At 46.3% G+C, this 21,729-nt stretch overlaps 2 protein-coding genes across 4 annotated transcripts in view; both read right to left on the minus strand.

Moving 5' to 3' along the window:
• Positions 1-16,883, minus strand: part of LOC144179177 (cytochrome P450 3A24-like) — a 43,696-nt gene extending 26,813 nt beyond the window's left edge. The window contains exons 1-5 of one of the 3 annotated variants that reach the window (XM_077707426.1): positions 16,638-16,883; positions 8,400-8,496; positions 6,768-6,820; positions 3,396-3,492; positions 3,000-3,116 (exon numbers count right to left, since the gene is read on the minus strand). In XM_077707426.1, coding sequence (XP_077563552.1) covers positions 3,000-3,116; positions 3,396-3,492; positions 6,768-6,820; positions 8,400-8,496; positions 16,638-16,705 — 432 coding nt within the window. In that variant the 5' untranslated portion in view covers positions 16,706-16,883. Of the gene's footprint in view, positions 1-2,999; positions 3,117-3,395; positions 3,493-6,767; positions 6,821-8,399; positions 8,519-16,637 lie in introns of all 3 variants that reach the window. The other 2 variants (XM_077707427.1, XM_077707428.1) reach the window with 2 other exon arrangements.
• Positions 16,884-20,096: 3,213 nt separating this feature from the next.
• Positions 20,097-21,729, minus strand: part of LOC144179178 (cytochrome P450 3A8-like) — a 28,518-nt gene continuing 26,885 nt past the window's right edge. Inside the window, exon 10 of the mRNA XM_077707429.1 lies at positions 20,097-20,202. Within this exon, the coding sequence (XP_077563555.1) occupies positions 20,113-20,202 (90 nt within the window). The 3' untranslated portion in view covers positions 20,097-20,112. The remainder of the gene's footprint in view (positions 20,203-21,729) is intronic.

Consider the following 21,729-nt stretch of genomic DNA (forward strand, 5'->3'; position numbering starts at 1 on the left):
GGGATTGGCCAGGGTTAAATCGATTGTTCCACTACCTAGGTTCCACGTTCTGCTTGGAACGCACGTGGAGCCCGGCCACGCGCTCCTATAAGCCTTGAAGTCGACAGCCTCAATTCACGCGCGTCACCGCTGTATACTGCAGCGCTGGCATCGAGGAACCCGGCCTGTAGCAGTGGAACGCGGTAAATTCAAATCGCCTTGAGTAAACCCTTGGTGTGTTTACCGTGGGATGAGCGCGACGGTACAGGAACAGCATGAGAGGTGAGCGGTAAAGCAAAAGGGGGCATTTCCTTGGAAAATGTCTACAAAGACTATCTTGTTTTGATGACATTTGCAACGAAAGAAGCAGATACGCGGTCATTTTTTTTTACACCGTCAACTCTCTTCTCTTCCCGCAAATATTTACCTTGGCCTTTCGCCGTCTTTAACATTCGACCTTCCATGAGTAGGAAGCTTGTTTTTCAGCCGCCATCGCGACCTTCTAACTCCTATAGTTTCAAATGTCTTGACCACGTCGAGTCCGTTGAGGCTCATCTGGGCATGTACGGCCCCGATAAGTGCCCGTTCCTCCATCTTAGCGCTCTTAAAGGGACAGCCAATTGTGGATTGCATGTCCTCTCCTTCATATGAAAGCCAGCGGCTTATGTAGTGGGGTAACCACAAGGAATTCCTAAATGAATAGGAGAAAGTAATTTTAATTTGGTACTGAACATTCGGAAATCTGAAAGGTAGAGGCATGTAGTGTCGAAACGTGACACTACCGTTCGTCTACGAACCGCTCCGTCTGTTTCAATTTAAATGGGGTATTCAAAAATCACGTAAGGGAACCGGAAACACTGCACTTGATTATTGTTTTATCTGGGGGAAGTTTTTAAGTTCCTCCTCTCATCTCACGTACAGTTAAGCGAGTGTTGCTGCGCGGATCACTGTAATGGCTGCCAGCATTCGTTTTGGTAACATAGGCTGGTAGGTCTAAAAATTCCGCTTTCAAACATTCTATAGGGGGCTTTGTAGCTGGGCTTGTTGGTTCATTGCATGGACTGAACAGCGTCCGTGTTTGTTGCTATTCTTTAATTATCCCGCCTTAGCGCTGTTCAATCCACTCTATAGCGCTCTATCAGAAAAATTACTTCGGCTCAAGGTGTTGTAAGTGATCTCCTTTCATTTAAGAGAAAGAGCATATAGTCCACAGAAATCGGCTGGGTGGCCTTTAACCCTTGTTTAAGATTCCCAAATGTTTTTCTACCCTCCATTTGATACGCCTTAAATTATGCACGACGCGACGAGTTCCTTGCTGTTCCCTTTCATTGCCGCAGACCTCGTGACTGCGAGCAAGCTCCTTTGCGTCGGACATTTAGTGTTTGGCTTCAGATTTACATCGGTTCATGCACACTTAAGAGACATCGTGTGTCGCCAGCGGCAAGTTATTGATAAACGCGTATATAACGCGGACATGCTTATATACAACGTTGTCTGAACTTCGACGAAACCGTGAGGCTTTCCGGTCGTCCTTTGTGACGCATGTGGATCTTCACGAAAAACTTCATGCTATGTTCAAAATTCCAAATACACCAGGGACCTTCAAACGAATGCTGGGTAACGTGCACTGTAGTGGAAGATGTGTTTGTGTTCCCGCTCCCGAATTTCGCGGCACATTTGAACAGCCTCAAACAAGCATTGAACTACCTCCTACGGCGGGCTTGCAGACGAACGTGAAAACGTGCCACCTTGCTAGCTGCTCGCAAGCTTAATATTCTGGGCCACGAGTTTCAAAAGACTGTGCCTACCCTGACCTAGTAAAAGTTCGAGGAGTGGCACATTTTCCCAAACCGAGGACAGTGAAGACACTTCGCACGTTCATCTGCTCCTGCTCTTCCTTACGCTAATTCGTCAGCACTTTCATCACCGTCATTGTGCGTTTGGCAAAGGTTTTCGTTGGTAGCAGCGAGATAGGTGATTGGTCATCTGCTTGCAACAATGCCTTCATTATTTTGCGCCGTATTCTCATTCCGAAAGCAGTATAACGATATTTCGATCATCGTGCCCCCACGAAAACGCATATCAACGTCCACGGGGTCGGAATGGGCGCATACTAGTGCAAAGCGTGGCCAGATTGTAGGAGCAAGTTGTTGCTCATGCCAGCCGAACCCTGGTGAAGGCAGAAGCAAACTACTTCGTCAGCAAGAAGAAATGTTCGGCCCCCGTTTTGGCCGTTGCGAAAATTGGGTCTTGGCTCTACAGGTTGTTGTGACAGATTATCATGCCCACTGTCGGCTGTCTTTCCTCAAAAATCCCTCCAGCTGACTTGGTCGCTGGCCAATACAGCTTCAAAAATATGACATACGACTTGTCTACCGGAACAGCGACGTCGACACCGTGTTCAGGTCACCTCCAGAATCCGACACTGACTGCTTATCCTCTGTTCATTGCACCCTTTATTTGTCTTTTATTGAGTTAATTACACCTAAAAATTGATCTTTTAGTATTTCTTTTTTTTGAAATCCTGTTCTCCCAATAATCTCGATCTACGCTGACGATTATACCGCAGTCACTTGGCAGCCTCTGAAACACGATGTCGTCGCCAGACATGACGGCCTGGGGGAATTTATCTCGAAACTCTGCAACCGGTGGTTGGAGCATGACCTACAAGCATATTTCATAGGGCAGCAAGGATGCGGGTCATCGTGATATGGTATATGCAAGTGTAGAGCACGGAACATCGCGCACGCAGGCCCGCATCTCACTGTGTATCGTGCATGCTATGGATGCGACGATTGTTTCGTATCATGTGTACGACTGTTCACCTCCACCACACATACATGCATTTTATGCTTTCTTGGATTCCCATTCATCTCCAGCATAATTACGTGCTTTAAAATGGTTTCTCTGGCATGTGTATTATTTACGTAGGCTTCAGCACCGCATTTTCATGCAAAGTAAAAGCCAGCAGCACAACGATTCACAAAATACGCGGTCTGTAGTTTTTCCAGTTCACGCACCTTTCGCAGCTTTCCTGTTGAGAATGCCGGACTCGCGGCTGGGCGGATCCTCCTCCAGCTCTCCACGGGCGAGAACACCATCATGTTGTCAAAAATAGGGTCCGAACTGGTCATCACCTTATTTCGGGATGGGGTAGGGGAGACAAAACGAGGTTATCAATAGTTAAGGTATCGTAGCGATGCATGCATAGTGCGCTTGAGAGATTTGGCGGAAGGAGAGGATAAAGGAGTCGACAGATGAGGGGGAAATGAGGGGAGAGGAGGAAGCATATGCAGGAAGGGGGAATCATTCAGTGGCCACTTTAACACGATTTTTGTTTGTATCAGGGGGTTTAAGAATTTCTAGTCTAGACCACTTAATTACGCGGTCTCCCGCCATAGTGAAATTGCACGTACCCTCCTGTTTGGCAAAAGCTGGAAGTCCTTTACAAGAACTTGCTTCACCAAGTCCGGTTCGGCTACCACAAGGCTCGGCTTGCCTCCTTCGTAGATGCTGCGTCGGTGAGGGATGAAGCAACAAAAAAGATTGAGTGCACGCTGAACTTATCCTGGTAGTTCGGCATATATGATTGGAATACATGGAGGATGAGCGTTAATCGAGAGTAAATGCCTCTGCACCACTATACAATATGTGTGTACAGCCCTAAAATCCAAAAAGGAATACTGAGACGGGGTATGGATAATGTGAGAGGTTACACAGACAATCACGGTTATGTTATTGTGGGACTATAACAGGTAACACTGGCGCGATGCACGAATTACACTTGGGCAGTGTTATCCAATCCAAATAACGCCCAGTTGACCCAATACTATTATACATGTTTTCTGACCCCCGGATGTACTGCAGTCGCACTTCACCTCTCATCCTCAAGTTTCAGTGACGTTCTGGGTGCACACCCCATTTATCGAAAGTCTACAGTTTAGCGCTGTTGCCTTTCAACCACGCGGAGGTATTTCTCGAGGATATCTACTCACCGAAGCCACCGATAGAGCAATGGCAGCGTGCCGGATTTGTATCCGGACATTTTCTTTGCTGGTACTAGTTTGTGCTGGACATATTGTGCAACATTTTGTCACGGGAAGTTTCTCATAGACGTAACTTTCCGTGTATGTATATACATGCTGGAGCTTTATCTCGAGAGATTTAACTTTTTTCGCCAGGGTCCCTGCGTTAGTGTCGACGGGTGAAGCGCATCATACAGAGGCAATACGGTGTCCTCCATAAGGCGGCACAGTTCTTGCAGGAAGGGGGCTGGGTCAGTTATAACGGCCTTCTATATGATGAAGGTGAGGTGATACGAGAAATGATGGAAGGCGGGCGCTTTCGCTTGGACGGGATGGATGGGCATGCCCATGGGATGTGTTGAAGTGAGGCACATGGTATGGTGCCATATGAACAAGCATAACGGTAGATAATGCTGTCCAGTTTAGGAGTGAGGAGCTTCTGAGTATGTAGTCTGCGCTCATCCGCGTATGTAGTCTGAGTATTTAGTCTGCGCTAATCTGTGTATGCAGTCTGAGCATGTAGTCTGCGCTCATATGCGTTCATCAGTAAAATTTTTAGAGGCGTGTCGTAAGGCAGCACTTTAGGGCCATGACTGTTTAAGTTGTATATTAATAATATTGTAGATCTTAATACCAATTCGAAAGGTACACTATATGCAGATGGCTTAACTTTGTTGTTTTCCTCTAGCTCTATTGAGGATACCACTAAAGAAGCCAACATCACACTAAATAATGTGCAACATTGGTCTGAAATTAACAAGCTAAAAGTAATTAGCAGTGGCTTAGGTCGGCTATGCCAGGCTATACGTGGCGTGAGTTAAGGTTCAGCTGGTTATTCTGAGCTTTCCTGGTTGTCTAGGATTAGCTTGATTATCATGCTTACTGCTGCTTCAATGACACACACACGGTATACGCTATATGTGACACATGTATATTTTATCAAGCGGCTCCGGCACAGCGTCACCGATCGCCCCAGAGCTAAGCTGGTTCCTCAGGCGCACGCCGGTGTTGCTGCGACGCACGAGCCATCGGCTCCACACCCGGTCACCCCTCGCATGATCATCAAGTGGACCGGGCCGCCATGCCGCGCTTGCGCAGCACGGCTGTCCAGGAACCACGGGAAACTGCTCAATACCGGCCAGTGTAGCTCACGCTACAGAAAACGCAAGAAAATCGAAAGCGGTGTTCTTTCGATTGCGGAACAAAGCAGGTGCGATTCCTACTCAGGTACGGTCAGATTGTGACACCATACAAGTTGTGGAAAAAATTAGTGTTGGGTGTAATCTTCAGCAGTCGCTTAACCGGGATCAACATGGTAAGGAAGTTGTTTGTAAACTTTCAAGAACTACAGGAATCATCATCCGGCACCGTTACTTACTACCAACTAAAGTTTTTATGTCTCATCTGAACTATGCTCACTTAGTGTGTGGAACAACAACTGTGGTTAAATAACAAAAATTTTTTGCTTTGCAGATAAGAGTACTACGCTCCATTCACAATCTTGGTTATACGGTGCACACGGGTCACTTATTTGAAATGCATAAGATTACAAAGATATTTGACATGTACCACGCGTGGCTCATCGACGCGCATACAAAGGAGATAAAAAAGGGGTATGATAATGTACGCAAACTTGCCGGCCTGTGTGTTAACGAACATGCTTACGCCAGCCGAAACCCAGAACACTGGCAGATGCCTACTTGTCCCATTACCGTTTGCAAAGTGTATCAAACATGTTGCCGCGCTTTTAAATGTTCCATGCTCAAAATGTTTACCAGAAATAAAAATTTCCTAGCAGCTCTTAGAATACAGGCCTATGTTAGTGCTTATCATTTGGTATTTTTTTCTTCTCGTATTCACCGTTTTGCGTGTACGTATTTTTGTTTTCGCTGTTGTTACATTTATGCCATACAAACTGTAAGTGTTGTACGTTAAATCATGCTGTACCAGATTGGGCGTGACACAGGCAGCTCAGTGGATAGATGTCTATGGTCTTTTCTTTATTTTTCCGTATATGGGACGTCTATTACCAGCTTTAATTGTTTCTTGCGCATATTTTGGTTTCTATTTTTTTCTTCCGGGCTGCTGTGTACTGCGCCGTTGATGAACTTGAAGTGTACGGAGTTTGTCATGCATGAAATGTCATGCGCTGTCATGCAAACTCTTTCTTTTTGTACGTGTATATGTAGCAAGGTCTCTGCAGCTGCCTGCAACTACATGTTTCTTTTTAATTGCCAACTGCTGCATGTACCGAAGGGGCTCGTGGGACCGTCAAGCTGCTTTGGCAGCTTTTCTTCCTCAGCCCTTCTCATGTAATAAATGTAAAAAGTGGCAGATAAAGTTTATCTTATCTTAAGTGGTGGCTGGTTGTCGCGTGATGGAGGCATGGGGTTGTGGGAACGGTTGTTTGGTGTGTCTATGAGTGCCTCGTCGGTTGCGATATCGTGTTTTGTTTATAAATAAGCGGCCGGCCATGAACCAATCCTTTCATGCCTCTTGTGATTATATGAAGAAACCAGTACTAGTATTGGTTCAAACAATTTTCCAAAGTAGCCTTTCAATGCTGTGAAAAAAAAAAATCTCTAAGAAATCTGAACCCTAATTCCGGCATGCTAAGTTCACCCGCTAACTAGCAAAAGTTAGTGCGCTAACTTAAAGCGACAAGTGTCTAAACGATAGTTCTTAGGCTATTATTTTTCAGGATATACAACACACACTATCTTTCCTACCAGACATCAAAAATGCTGATGAGCAATCGCTTACCCAAAAAGCCGTCCCATCTTCTGGCACCTTTCTTGGTCCGTCAAACATACCGGCTGAAAATAAAGATGCGGATTTCAGGCATGCGCACTTGAGGAGTTCAATATGCGAGATAGTTGCGAAGTGTACTAAAACAATTTTTCCTTGCGCTAAACCCCTGCAATTAGGCACGAACTTAAAAGGGCTGACATCTATGTCGGGCATTTGAGTTCATAAAGAATAAAGGAATGAAAGAATACCTTAAAGCATTTAATAATAAACTCAACGAAATGATTTACGGGAATTCGCAAGCGTGAAAGGTCTTCCTGACGTCTAAACGCTTTTGCGCCATTTCTCAACGCGTAGCGTTAAGGGCCCCGTGTCGCAGAAAAGTCGGCGTCGTCGGCGGCGTTGACCGCCAGCGAAACATTTCGTAGCACCACCTTGACGCGCCCAAGCCGACCGGCACTGCAGGCGATACAAACAAATAAAAACAAGTTTACGTTCGTGCGGTACATGAACCCGAGTCTCCAGAACAGGAGCCAAGGGCTTTAACGCTGCCGGCACACTGCCAGAGGGTGAACAGGAGTTGGCCTGGGGCGTGACGCGTGCAAATGAACGAGACGGCCAGTGAGAAAGACATGAGCACGTCAGCCACCGAGAGCTCTGATTCTGGGAAAGATGTCGTGTGAAGTACGGCCACTGTGCCTGTCCAAGTAATCCGCGCCAAAAAGATGAGGAAACGAAAACGAGGAAAGACACGCAGACGCAATGTGGTAGTTCAGAAGGCTTTCTGAATTTCTAGGATTTCGTCTTCAATCCGCGTAGGAGAGGGTTGCGTCCGGGATTCGAAAACGTGGGCAGGTGCCGCCGCGTATCAGGAGCTTGTAGAACTACACGCTAGGTTCCCCAGTGTGACGATTGGTGGCTCCCAAGGTGGCTCCACGTCTCGGGCCTGTATCTTGTGCGGGACAGTCACGTGACGGTTTTTACGCGCCAAGGCTGCCGGAGCGGTCTTCATATTGGGAACCGTGAGTCATGTATACCTCGAGCGAATTAAGTTATTCGGAGTACTAAACACAGTACGTAACAGAGACTTAAGTACCTGAGTTGTTTTACCTCTATTCTTCTCACCTTCTGACGGTACACGTAGGTCTATGTCACGATTCTAACTGTGAACGACCTCGCTAGTGAGCGCGAAGTGTAGGAGAAGCGAACACCAGGACGTTCGCTTTGCTCCCACAACGCGGTTTCTCTGCCGAGCTTGTGAATTGGGAACACAGGAATCGTAAGCCGCTGCCCCGACAGATGGCGTGCGAGCTAGAGCGGAAAGTTTCCACCAAATGGAGACGTTTCACGTGATGCGAACGGGGCCCTTCAATGCTATCCTGTTCCACACTTAAGCGTCCACACTTAAGGCGAAGCTTAAGCGTCCTCAAATTTTCTTTCGACAGGTCTTCTATCCAGTAGCAATCACTGCAGTGAACATGGCTGGATTCTTAAATGGCCATAATGCTTGCGCTGAAGCATTTGCCGTTAAAAATACATAGCAGCATGTGCAGCAAGCTGAGTACCAGCCCACTGCAGAATTGCAGTATAATTAAACTCTTGACTGAATGACGATATCGTCGGCTCACAAGCAAGAACCTTTGTTACCTTTGACAGAAGCCTCCTGGTTGGTCCGATTACAAGGGAGAACTTCTCATGAATGATTTTTTGTTCCTTCCAGAAGTTTCTGTTCCTCGTGGCGTACCTATTTGAAGCAACAATGAAATCTAAGAAAAGAAATCGGACAGACGATTTGGTTGGGCCAACCACAGATTATCTTGCAAAAGCAGCTTAGTCTTATGTTTATAAAGCGCTGGCGGGTATGTGCTACTTTGAGGGTATGACACATTTTGGTAGGCTTCAGAGAACGCACTCAAGGTTCCGAGTACGAACTGCACATTTCTTGTCGTTCAAATCATTAGTGCTTGCGCTCTGAATACAAGATTGGATTGACTCAGTCATTCATTTTTGGCACAAAGCTGAGCATGCGACAAGCTTATACAGCGTTGCCCACTACATCCCTGCGGGTATGTATCCCTTCCCCAGACCAACCTTAGCAACTGTTTTCTATGCACCAAGTAGGTTTTAACGTTTCCATCGGAAGTATTCAACCGGTACTGGCAGCTCGACGTAGAATGCGTATTTTTAAGGTGAATGTCTTATTTCACCACATTTTTTGGAATGCGTGAGGTGCAGAACATTGTTGTGATATACGCATAACTGTAGAGAAAATTGGGGCGTGATGTGTCTCAGAGGAGGAGAAGAAGGAGGAACAACTTTATTTAGTCAACAATCATTGAGTTGTTTGATTAATGATGGGCTTTTTCTTGACTCCGTGAGGTGGCCAGAAGACCTTGCTTCATGGCGACTTCCAAAGCCCAGTCCACGGCCTGAAATTGGGTCTCAGGCTGGGAGATGGTCACCGCAGTCTCCCATTCTATTTAGTTAGAGAGATGGCATTTGGCTTTAGGTTGGAGCTCAGGGCATTCATTAGGGATGTGGTCTATAGGTCTGCTTTTTCAGCCTCACACATTCTGCATTTTGGGGTGTACAGACGTGGGTACATTAGGGCCAATTCATAAGGGTTCAGGAAGGCATGAGATTGGAGTTGCCTCCATGTCGCTTGCGGGATTTTCGTTAGGGAATGATGAGGGGCAGGGTAAACTAGTCTTTCATTTCTGTAGTGAGATGTAATTTCTTGATACGTAACCAGCTTCATGCAAGATGAATGAGAAAAAAATGTTACCCTTTTTTTTTGGTCATTTTGGCTTCCAGACAAAAAAAAACCATGTGGCTAGCCAAGCCAAGTAAGCGAGGAACGCCGCTAGCTGCAATGGCGCCGCCCACAGCGGCCCGCGACTGCAGCGCCAGCTTTCCCTCTAGAATATATTAGTATGAAACTCTATGTTCCGTGGATGGGACAAGTGCGCAGGCATCCAGATAATCTCGATCTGACTGGGTTCGAACTGATTTATTGATAAACATCGGTGGAGGCGGGTTCTGAGAACGGCTGATGGAAAGCGCTTAGAGAAAGAGGGGCCGATTGCGCTCGTGAAATACCAGACGCCTTGAGGGGTGATGGTGCTGACGGGTGCGAACATGTGGCTCTTTGCTACGGCGAGAGAGCGGAACGAACTTTCGATGGTGCTGACTAGGGGTCTGGTCAAGTGGGGCCGGGCGAGGCCGCAAAGTTCAACAGAAAGTTCAGCAGCAGATCAACAGACGGGGTCTAATTAGACTTTCGCCTTCACATTCTTGGAAAGTTTTAACCATATCCTGTATTTTCTTTCTTATGAAGATTAGTGTGAGATGTTAAACCTTAAAGCGTGGCGTTAGGCCTATAGTCATATTTTTAGGCTTAACGTTAGGGAACCCCTAACTTTGACCTTAACGGCATGCCAGCAACGTCATACTCATTGTATGTCGAGATGCGGGTACCGGTTGACGATGTTTCGCTCATCCCCGCGTCCTCTCCTCCTTCATCTACACATTAAGCTCTGTGCATGTGAGTTATGAAGTTATGAAGTGAGTTAAGGGAGGCTTCACAAAAGCGCCTTCACGAAAGAAGCTTCATAAATAAGCATTCACGAAACACGACTCACGATTTCCCGCGAAACCGGGAGAGGTAGGCGAATAATGCAAACTTCAAGTGAACGGTGGAAGCGGGGAATGATACGGTGTGCATCGACAAACGTGGACTTGGTTATAAGTCGCCCATGGTCCGGTCTCAGTTTTATTTATTTGGAGGATTATTTTAGTTGCAGATAAAAGTGATGGCAGGAAGCTACTGCTAGTTAACATCTGTCCCGCCCTGCAGCCTTTCTTCGAGAAGCATTTCTCAAAACGTGTTACTGGTCATGCCGCCGATATGCAATCATCTTTTGAGATGCGTTTAAAGTGTTTTCAAAGCGACTAGAAGAGCGCAAAATTTGTCTACTTTTTAAGCAGAAAATTGGCCGATTATAAAAAGGTTGAAACGTGAAGGATTCAGTTCTTAAATGCAGCTATAAAGGTTACTCTGGTCCTTATGACTCGCGTTCTACGTCTATAGATTTTATTTGGGTGCGCCAAGTTCCGACGGCCATCGTCATCAACCAGCGGACCAGATGTCCCCCTTGGAACTCATACCCAGCTTTCCGGCTCACGCCTTGTTCAGCCATCCGCCACCAGGTGTTCAGGAACGAGCGTTACTCTATGGGCTGCGATCTTTTCAGCATGATAACGAAAAATTTCGGAGATTTTCTGCGATATATTTCTTATCGCCCTCATGAAAGGGAGCTTTTGAGTTTTAATAACGTTTGTACTGAAGTTTTATAAAGTTATTAAAAACCCAATTAAAACTCATACTTATTGACTGAAGTCATGAGGAAGTCAATAAGCCTTTTATTGCACAAACTGAACCAACATTTTATTGCCTTCATGACATTGAGTTTTAATACACTTCATATTGCATTTCTATAGAGTGAACCAAAACTGCCGTTTTAAGAACTGCGGCCTAAAAATAGAACATCAGTAATCTCCTTATTGCCAAAATGCAACAAGCCTTTATTGTCTTCAATATACTTGTATTTAACATACTCTGTATTGCTTTTGCATAGGTTCAATCGAACTCCGAATTTGTGGGCTGGGGCCATTAGACAGGCAAAAAAGCTTTCTATTACGAACACACAGGAAGCATCGTATTACCTTCCTTATGTTGAGTTTCAATAGACTTTGTATTGCGTTTCTATAGCCCACCCACGGAGGTCAGCTAGTTTATCGGTGCATATATGTGGGGTGCTATTGCGCCGCGCGCCCTGCCGCCTGAACCTAGATCGCGCTATGGACGGTCCGTCACTTCGTCTTAAATCTCGGTAAGCATTTTTATGAGGGCATCTTATTTTGGGAGTGAAAACTACCAGTATGTAAGATATGGCATCAGTATATTGGTTCCACTAGGTTCCTGAGAGGTTTAAAGGGGGAGTATTGCGGAGAAGCTTGAAGCATTGCGGAAAAGCTTCAAGGGTATCCATCCAAATCTACATGTAGGGAATATTGGGCTTTCAGAAGTCCTAGGATTTAAGGGTATCAGAGAGTAAGTTAACATCAAGGCTGTCGAGGGGACGAAAAGAAGATTAGAATGCTGGTGGACGAAAAGCAGAGAGGGGAATATTGCCTAGGACAGTTACCACCTGTAACAGGGAAAATAAAGTATTTCGGGCCTAATAAGCTTTAGTGCCTGCCCTAAGCAGCACTAGTATTAAACCAAGAGTGTAAAACATGGTTATATTAGTCCTTTTTGGTAAGATGACATGTCATCACCCCGCTTTAAAGGGGAAACCAATAGGAATCATCATCATCATCAGCTCCTGTCGTCCCCGGAGCAGACCACGTGTTGCTCAATTGGTCGACTCTCTGTCTCGCCCTTGTATCAGTCCAGGCTCCAAATCAGTAGTATGTACGCGCGTTCCTAGCGCGTTGAATGAACAATGAATAATGTGGGACTAAAGCGAAGCGGCGGTGTGCGCTCTGGGGGGTTGGTGCGAATCGTCCGTGCATCCACCTCTGCTTCGCCTTCACCCTTGGCTGAAGTGCACTTCGGTATGCGCACTTCTCGCTCCTAGCCACTTCGCAACAGCAGAGCTGTTGAAGCCTGCTTCTGTCCATGCGGATGTGATGAGTAGACAAGGAGCCCGCGAAAAGGGCGTGTCTCAAGAAGAAAGTGGGGTAGACAGATCCCGGGAATCGAGCCCGGGACCTTCGCGCCGTGAAACCAGCAACTTAACCACTGGGCCACCCCGAAGGTCCGAGGGGTACGCGGTTAGCAGCGGCGGGTAACAATAACATGCTCAGCCAATTGAAAAAAAAAATGAAGGAAGCTCATATTAATGCGTAAGACTTGAAGGTAACGAAACTGTACGCAACCTTCACGACCATCACGAAGGTTTTTTTGTCGACGACTGCAGCCGGTTTGCTTCTTCTTCGCTGCCGCAACGACCTTCACTCCATCGTGTACGCTCCCTTCATTTGTGCAAGTAATAATCATTGGATCATTGGAAATCATCTTGTAGGGGCGTACGCTATGACGTGTATTTCTCTTTCCGAGCAAGTGTTGCCACGCTTACGGCGAACACTGGAGTATTTTAAGGGGGCAACCTTGGCCAGTCTCCCTGAGTGGGTATGCTTGGTTTGACAAGCGTGCGCAGGGGGCGCTGGGAGGTCGTCAGGAGGCAAGCACACCCGAGCGCTAGGCATTTTGTTGGCTTAGTTAACTGCCGGGCGGGCGCCGCGAGGCACGCGCTCACGTGCGCGGGCTCGGCAATTTATTGGTATTTTTAACTGCGGACACGAAAAATTTTCGATTCACTACACAGCTTCGCTGTTAAAAAACGCTCTCCGATGTCCAAATCGATACTGGGTATGTCGCGTTATGAAACCGCGGCGTCTATCCGACTGAGGTCTCATCGCATTCGGGGTGCACAGTATTTCCTATCAGTTACCAGCGCGGGCATTGGTTTTGTAATCAAGGTTCAGTTGGAGTGGACTTTGGCTTCAGACTTTGGCAGTTTCGAGTGTGGACTTTAGGAGGGTAGATTATGGACTTTGATTTAACTCGTGGAGTATGCTTCGTTTTCTAACCAATTTTTTCTTAAGAAAGGGACAGACATAAGGAGCACCAAGTTAGAGCTCGTGAAGACTACCAGCCCCACTGTTTCTCCAGTCTTCGCATCTAAATTGTGAAGGTGGCCGAATTTTTGAAATCTCATCGTGATTTACGGGACATTTTACTTTGGGATGTTTCCTATCAGCTCATACCACTGGAGCACAGGTGAGCTTCAACAGCAACCAGTCCATGCGGGCGCACAGCGTAACAGCCCCTGAGATAACGCAGCCCACCTTGGGCAAAGGAATTAAGCCACGTTAGCAACTCGCGACCCTAAGGTACTTTGGTGCTTCGGAGCGGTATTTTCCCATTCCAGACAAGTATTAGGTTCTAGTGGCATGTATAATTAAAAAGTAAGTAATTTTGGGGTCTTCGTTCTTTTGCTTTGTAAGAATATAAATTTCTATTGGCCGGGAGAGAAGTTATGTCGCGATTGTAATCTTGTTTTAGTTCCGCTAAAGTCGGGATTTTGAGCACAGTTCTAAGCCCTGGAGCGAAAGAAAGTCGACGGGTTAAAACTATAAGGATATCATGAAAAAATTTGGCTTTTTTTTCTGAAACGTAAAAGGAACGTGTAGCAGTTTTTCCTATCCTTCTTATCCTTAGAATTAGACGGGATCATTCATGTCCGTCGCTGTGAAAAACAAAAACTTATTGGAGTGTTTCCCAAAGCCTCCAACGTAGGGCGGTATATTTGCTGTCATCAAGCTCGGCTACTTCGCCTATCGCTTCCGTATCCCGGCATAGTAATGTCCCACCAGGGACACGGCATAGTAACAGATGTATGGCTAGGCGTTCGTTCATACTTTTTGCACATGAAAGTTGTACATATGGGTGCGATTATCCAGCAAAAAAAAAAAACGAGTGGCCTTCTTCCTGTGGCGAGGCTCCGGAAGAAGCACGGGAAAAGACCGTGGCGCAAACGGCCGCTCCGGCCGGCTGCCCCGCTATGAGGTATCCCCGCCGGTTTTCATCTCTACGCTTCGCTTTTCTGGCATCGCGTGCCCAAACGGGAGCGGACATAAGGCCCCTTTAGTTTGTGTATTGCGCCACTTCTATTGCACGAGTTGCGAAGATATTTCGTTCATGGGAACTATTCAATGTGTACTTGCTGGTGGTCAACGTTTTGTTTGATTGTAAAACCTCTTCACTTCCTGTTTAAGGCAAGCTAGAGGGGACCAAAGCATGAGTGGGCGTGAATGGGAGTCAAAGCGAATCCAGAAGGATACAGAAATGAATCAATAGTAATGCAGTGTGCATGGGGAGCAGTCAAAGTGGAGTAAAAGCAATCCAGAAGGATACCAAAATGAATCAAGAATAATCAGAGAGCACGGAAAGCAGTCAAAGTGAGGTAACAGGAATCATAGTGCATTAAGAGGGATCAAAGTGAATCAGGAATGAATTAAGACGAAACAAATAATGGGAATCAATGTCGTGCCTGTCGTAAATTGTATGTCGACATGGTGAGCTAGGGCTTTTCAACGTTTGCATACATTTTCGATGCGAGGCTGGCTCTAGTGTGCCCTCTGCTTCAACTCGTGAAAAAAAAAAAAAAAAACGTGAAAACAGTTCGACCGCCAAAGCAACGTTCTTCGTACGGCGAACAATTCATCTGTACCCACGCCTCGCAATCACAACGCAGCTTAACTTCTCTTGTTTGTCAGTCGTGCGCTACTGACGCCTTATCATTCGCAATCGGCGGATCACGGCCCGACAGCCAACGTTGACATGAAGAGGTCGGCTCTTTTCTTTCTACATCTACGCTCGATAAACAAACGCTGACGCGGAAGCAGGAAATTTCGAAAACAGAACTTCAAGCGGCTTGAGGTGGCCAAAGCCCGCAATACTGGCCGTGAGCCGGAAAACTGGACCTGTGCATCCTATAGCAGCAACTTAGAGCGCGCTTTAGCACAACAGCCTTGACTCCACCAAAACAGATAACTGAGCGAGTTGGTTTGGATTAGTCTTCACTAGGCGCAAAAAGACACGGACGAAATACTGAGGTACACAATAGGGCGCCTTGACAGCTTTCTGCGTCTCTAATATGGATGTTCAGTTCATGTCTCTTTTCTTACACTGTTTCTATGGCGGGCGTTTAAGCCCTTTTTTGTCTCTTTTTTCAGCGTCTCATCGGCTTCATGACCAATTCGCTAGCAACGGCTGCTTCACCGCGCTCAGCAGTGGTGACGCCATAGGTGAACACGTCACAGAATGGCGACAAAATTTAGATTGCGATATCCGACTTCGTCTTCAATTCTGAATTTAACGTACACATGATACCCGAATAAGAAAAGGGAGGGAGAGGCTGTAAGCTTCATTTTCCCGCAAGAGTTGACCTGCATACAGATCCTATTCTTGATTCCTAAGTTTAAGGCAGATGTGTTGATGCATCATTTTGATGCATCATGTTAATGATCGTGTTGATGCGGTCGCATCAACACGCTCCTGTCTCGATTACGGTGCTTCCTCACGCTATTTCCAAAACGTTCACACAAACGCAGTCCCTATTGCCGTCTACACACATTGTTCTCTTGTACAGCCTGCTTTCTGCGATGAATTCGACTCGTCGACATCGTTCAGCCGTCAGAACTTGATAACCGCTCTCGGATTATCCTTAGGCGGATTTGCTACGACACCAGCAGCGTAGTCAATGGCGCTCAAGAAAAGCGAGACAAACCAGTACCATAAAGTCTTACTCGCTTGTACTGTGGCGTGAGTGTTACTACAATACGAAGTACGTGACCGGGCTCCTCGTGCGCTGGTCTTCGTCATGCGGCAAATCGGTTTTAACTTCGTCACTTCTCGTAAAGGGACCACATTATCTGATTTGGCTTGAGGCTTGTTAGGCCATTCAAATTAAAGGAATAAACCACTTGTGGAGATAAATGCTGCCTTCTCGCTACTTTGCAATTACAACAAGTAAAGCTATCGGTATGCACATTTTAGCTATGTGCATACGTGAGGCGTTCCGCATCCGTATATTCGCAGTGCACGTTAGCCAGACCAAAAATTTACTTTTTCTGTAGCTATTTAACAGTATTTATTATTTTATTTTAGCGGCTATTTAACTAAACTGTAAAGGAGTCTATTTTTTTTTATTTAGACAGTAATGCAGGCCAGGATTAGGCCCAAGCCGGAGTGGGAAAGTGATTGCATAATATACCTGCCAGAAGTGGATAACGAAAGCGCTATGCATTGCTTACATGCAGAAGAAGACGCACGCCGTTGCCAGAAGAATGACCACCTCTGCTAGGCCTGGGACGAACAACATCCTGCAATGTTCTCCTCAACCGACGCAAGGGTAAACCGCGGAGTTCTCAGACTGAACTTGAAGCACGTATTTGTGGGGTGAAGCGAAGGTTTCTACTCTGCCACGACGTTACCAGTTCCCGCCCAGTTGACGCGGAGTACGTTCGCCCGAGTGCCATGCACACGGATAGACTGGCCGTTGACACACAAACCCGATATCGGAAACAGTCAAGGTAAGAGCGGGCGATACGAAGCAGATAGCGGACACGCTGACACTCTCTCTGCACCTTTTGTTCGATAATAGACGAAGGTCCTACGGGCTATAGATATGGTGTTTTCGACGGCACCTAGCCATCAGCCGTTCGTCTCTTGCTCTGCGCCATACGCAGAGCTTCGCAAGGGGGTGCGTTTCATGCCATGTCACTGCGATCCGTGTTTGATAGGTTTGGCTGTTTAGCTGTTTGGATGCATTAGCATTTCGCTAATGCATCCTAGCATTAGCGAAATACTAGACGAAGGGAGGGGAGGTTTGTTTAACTTTTAACGCTCGATCTACGTCGGGAATTACTGTCTGCCTTTAGCCGTCAGAAGTACCTCTTTTGCACCTGACATCACCATTCACAAAAGCTGCAGCTCATGAGCAGTGGCACTACAGGGGCGAGCACATTGCAAATGACTGCGTCACGGTTGAATGATTTGAGTTCGCGATTTCCAAGTTAACATTGCCCCCCAAAATTCAAGAAAACTAATTTCGCCATCTCACACCGAGCATGTCAAACAACTAATGCATCCCGGCATTTCCATTCTTTTCAACAACAATAAAAACATGCGATGAGCTAACGAGGATTTCAAAAAACCGAATTCAAGCACGCGGTGCTCAAAAAACAAAACACGTTTGTTTTTAAGTTGCGATTGGGCATGCTTGCTAGTTAGTTTGAAGGAAACTTGGAAAGAATAGGGTTTTATTCTACAGAAAAAACTTAAGGCTGTCCCTTTCCGTACCGTAGAAGCCCATGTACTGAAAGCAGACGGGAATACCACAAAATTTACAACTTCTCCGCGAATTACGTTATTAGGGAGAGTAGATTACACTCGGCGCAATGTTAGGGTCTCCTAAGCAGCCAGGTGTCGCATACGCCTGCACGTGCTGCCATGGAGGGCAACGAATTTGCCCGCAAAAGGCCCAAGAACTTGACGACCAGGCCTCGGAGAATGTGGGGAAACCTATACCTCTTGTAACATACCACGAAATACCACATTACAAGCTTAATCGACTGACGTTCCCGCTACCTCACCCAAGCCTCACAAAATCTCGAGAAACAACACTTAGACTCCTACAAACCAACACCTTCCCGCATCCAATTAGGCTACACCGGATATCCCCCACCCAATATCCAGCAGAGTGCAAATACTGCCAAGAACCTGGAACACTAAGACATATTATCCTAGAATGTAAAAAAAAAAACATGCACCCCACCCCTTCCCCGCATTTCAAATCCCCCAGAGCAGTGGGAGACACTGCTGTCCAGCCCTTGCCTCTCGGACCAGCTCCTGCTCACCGAGAGGGCAGCCGGTGCTAAGACAGCTCATGGATTCCTGTGAAGAGGGAACCACTCCTACAAGAACACCGTAAATGCTCTGACAATAAACGTTTCTCTCTCTCTCTCTCTCTCTCTCTCTCTCTCTCTCTCTCTCTCTCTCTCTCTCTCTCTCTCTCTCTCTCTCTCTCTCTCTCTCTCTCTCTCTCTCTCTCTCTCGCATAATTTGTTTCTGGATAGTTTCAATAAATTGAAACGTACAACCGTTTTTTTAACCATACTCGCTCCGTAAGCGGCCATAAATTTGTAACGTTTGCAACATCGCTGGGAACTAATTAGGACAAATAAATAAAACGCGGCGTAGTTATAGAGTCGTATTAGCGTACAATTTCAATATGATTTTTTTTTCAAAGCACTTACACTACATGGAGAGCTACAGAGCGTTCGAGAGAAACTGGAGACAAAAAGTTCTCGCGCTGACGCGACGCCTAGACGGGCGGACATCGACCACCGCCGATGGAGGGTAGCTATACAGCTACGCTGCATTATGTATTATTGACAGCAAAAGTTCTTCGGTCATTTATTAATCGAATAAATCCAGTTTCCCTCTATCAGGAAAAAAGGTAGCCGAATTTTTTTTCCGCTTGAGGAAACGTGAAGAAAGATGGTTCAGGTTTAACACTTTCAAATCTAGTGGTCACAAGCGAAAGCAAAGGCTATAAAAACAGGGTTTTGTGCTTGAGCTTTCAGAGCCTGCCGCCTAGCTATATCTACTGAATGATTGAATTCATTCTTTTGCTTGCGCTGAAAGGCACGCACAGACAGTCCAGCCGGCGCGCCACCGATGGCGAGACTGAGGGACCAAGCGCCGGCGAAGCAGCCATTAAAACTTCGCCTAGTCACGTGGTTCACTCCCGTGAGGCGCATGCCCAGCCGGCGTTAAGTGACGAAGCGCAGGGGAAGCAGCCGTTTCACCCTTGCTTAGTGATGCGCAACCAGGCTTCATGTACTCACCGACGTCATGCCAATTGTGCTGGTGGGAGGTTTCAACGCGGTCGCCTCAAGCCCCGATGCGACCCGACTGGCGTCCTCTGTGGTCGAGCGGTTTGTGATGGCGCACGTTACACAGACACTAAGATGACTGTGACGCGGCAGGGCATGAACAGCCACATGTTTTTCCGCTCGAATAAAACTGTAGTCTTTCCAAGTTTCGTTCAGCTAACTGGCAACGAAATTCTCAATCGCTAATTACGAACAAACCTGTTTTGGTTTGTGCACTCCTCGAACTGCGCCCAGCTTCGCCTGTCATCCTCATTCACAGAGTGGAAGGACACTGGATTTTGTAATGATACCGCTGATTCTGGCAATTTATTCCTTTCTGCTGGATACAAAGCCACGAGAGTCATTGTTCAGTTATTTAACTTAAGTATATTACTTTTTCTAACGCTGAATTGTTTGTTTGTCTGACGTGTGGAATAATTTTGGTTGTGTTTTGAGGGCTTGCGTTGAATACGTGATTTGATTGATTGATTCTGGTGTTTAACGCGCCGACGCAACGCAGCCGATGAGGCGTGCCATAGTGGAGGTCTCAGGATTAATTTTGACCCCCTGGGGATCTTATTACGTAAGTAAATCGCTGCACTAGCATGCATGCTACCGCGCACCCATAGTTCACTGGTATAGATACTTCAATGCGACCTTCGATGGCGTATATGGTTAAAGCCCATGAAATTTTTAATCATAAGGGGTGGTAATTTTTTGAAGTATGATCTTCCATCTTTATTTTTGGGGTAATATTTTGCATTCCGTCTGCACCCTGGAACCCACAACGCAGACGTACGGTGTATGTACTATATACATTTTATTTTTCTCATTCCGCTTAGTTTGCCTGTCAAGATTGCTGGCTCGGCCTTCTTCGTATTCGGACTGTAATGTCCTCGGCGGTCAGAACACCGAATCCTTTTTTAATCTTCAAGGGAACCTGTAAAACATAAACAAGGAAATCGCAGCATCGCATCATCACCGGAGCTCATAAAAAAAAAACACAGGCCTGCTCTCTGACATATATGAGAGGGCCGCAGCTCTAAAACGTGAATCTACGTGTCGCACATGTTGGTTCTGCTGCGTTCACAGCATCGTATCTGTCAACAGATCTTATAGGCGACCGCTATTTCGCTGTCGAGTGCCAAATGACCTACATATATCCTCCACGTCTGCTATCGCAAACCGCCACAGTTCTGACAGAATGAGCAGTTATCGAGCATTTCCCCTGTTCTATGTTTCATTTACCACAACAAGAATTCCTTGGAATGAGTAGAAAAAAAAAGTATTGGCCATAGCCTTGTTTTTAATCGCATCAACTCAAAATACCATTGCCACAACCCAAGATTTACCGAACATCGGATACCTTGCCCTAGTGGCAAAGCAGTCTTCAGACACTAATATACGTAGATGAGTGAGTTTCAGAGGAGGACAACCTGCCCATAAAAGTGTGCGTACGGGCTCCCAGGGTTTGGACTTGAAGGAATAATTAAGCTCAGTGATATTGCATTAACCCAAGGGGTCTACACAAGATGGTCTCAACACTTCACGAAATATTTTTGTTTGCACATGTTGCCAGTAAGAAATTCGTGAACAGGCTTTTTTAGTCCCAAAGAACCTCCTTGGGAGCAGGCAGAGATATAGAGGCGAGAGACTTCGTCTTTAAGGGCGTAGTCTCAAAAACAGCAATGTGCACGCGGTATCGTCATCATAACCACAGAGCATGCTTGAAACAGATAATACGCTAGAGCAATTCAGAGCGAGATTACTCACCTAACTTCTGTCTTTCGGGAAAAGAAGCAAGCTGATGCTATTATCTTGCATTAGCACAGCTACTGCAATCGTTCTGGTGTAATTGCAGGGCCGTCAAGCTCACGCTCGACGTACCCGGTGAAATGGTTGGAAAGATACTCGAGTTAAACCACAATTACTCAGCTTGACTGACCTCCATTTGGCCAGTGATGTTGCACAGAGCCCATAAGATTGGCACTACTTGTGTTACTGCGAAAAGCAGTGTTCAGTGGCCTTCATGCATTTTGGTAGTAAACAATTGCAGCTTCAAGAGCGCCACTTCTCTTGAAGTGGAGCCCAGCATAAGATAAGCGATAATAATTTGTGTTACTGTGAGTACATCGGCGCGTATCATGGCGTAGATAGCGATGTTTACATGGCCTCAAACGCAGATATCACACCACACGTGCTTGATTACCCCGTCGCTTGTGTGAACGGATTGCGAGCGCAACAGAAGCCAAACTTCCGGTGAAAAGCTCCGTGCGGGTGCAAGCGCCCACAGAGCCAAGCGCCTTGCCGAAGGGACTTGCAGGCTTCCCTCTTTCGTATTCTCCCTCTGCCTCACACTCACAGAAGTAAAAAGAGTATCTTTAGTTAGCACTATTAATTTGAAATGAAGGTGTGACACAATTTTGTATTTTTTTCGGCCAGAATATAGGCCGTTACCTTCTGCAGC

This window comes from Haemaphysalis longicornis, unplaced genomic scaffold (genome assembly GCF_048455015.1).
Source record: "Haemaphysalis longicornis isolate Haplotype H1 unplaced genomic scaffold, Haemaphysalis longicornis Haplotype H1 scaffold_4, whole genome shotgun sequence".
NCBI lineage: Eukaryota > Metazoa > Arthropoda > Arachnida > Ixodida > Ixodidae > Haemaphysalis > Haemaphysalis longicornis.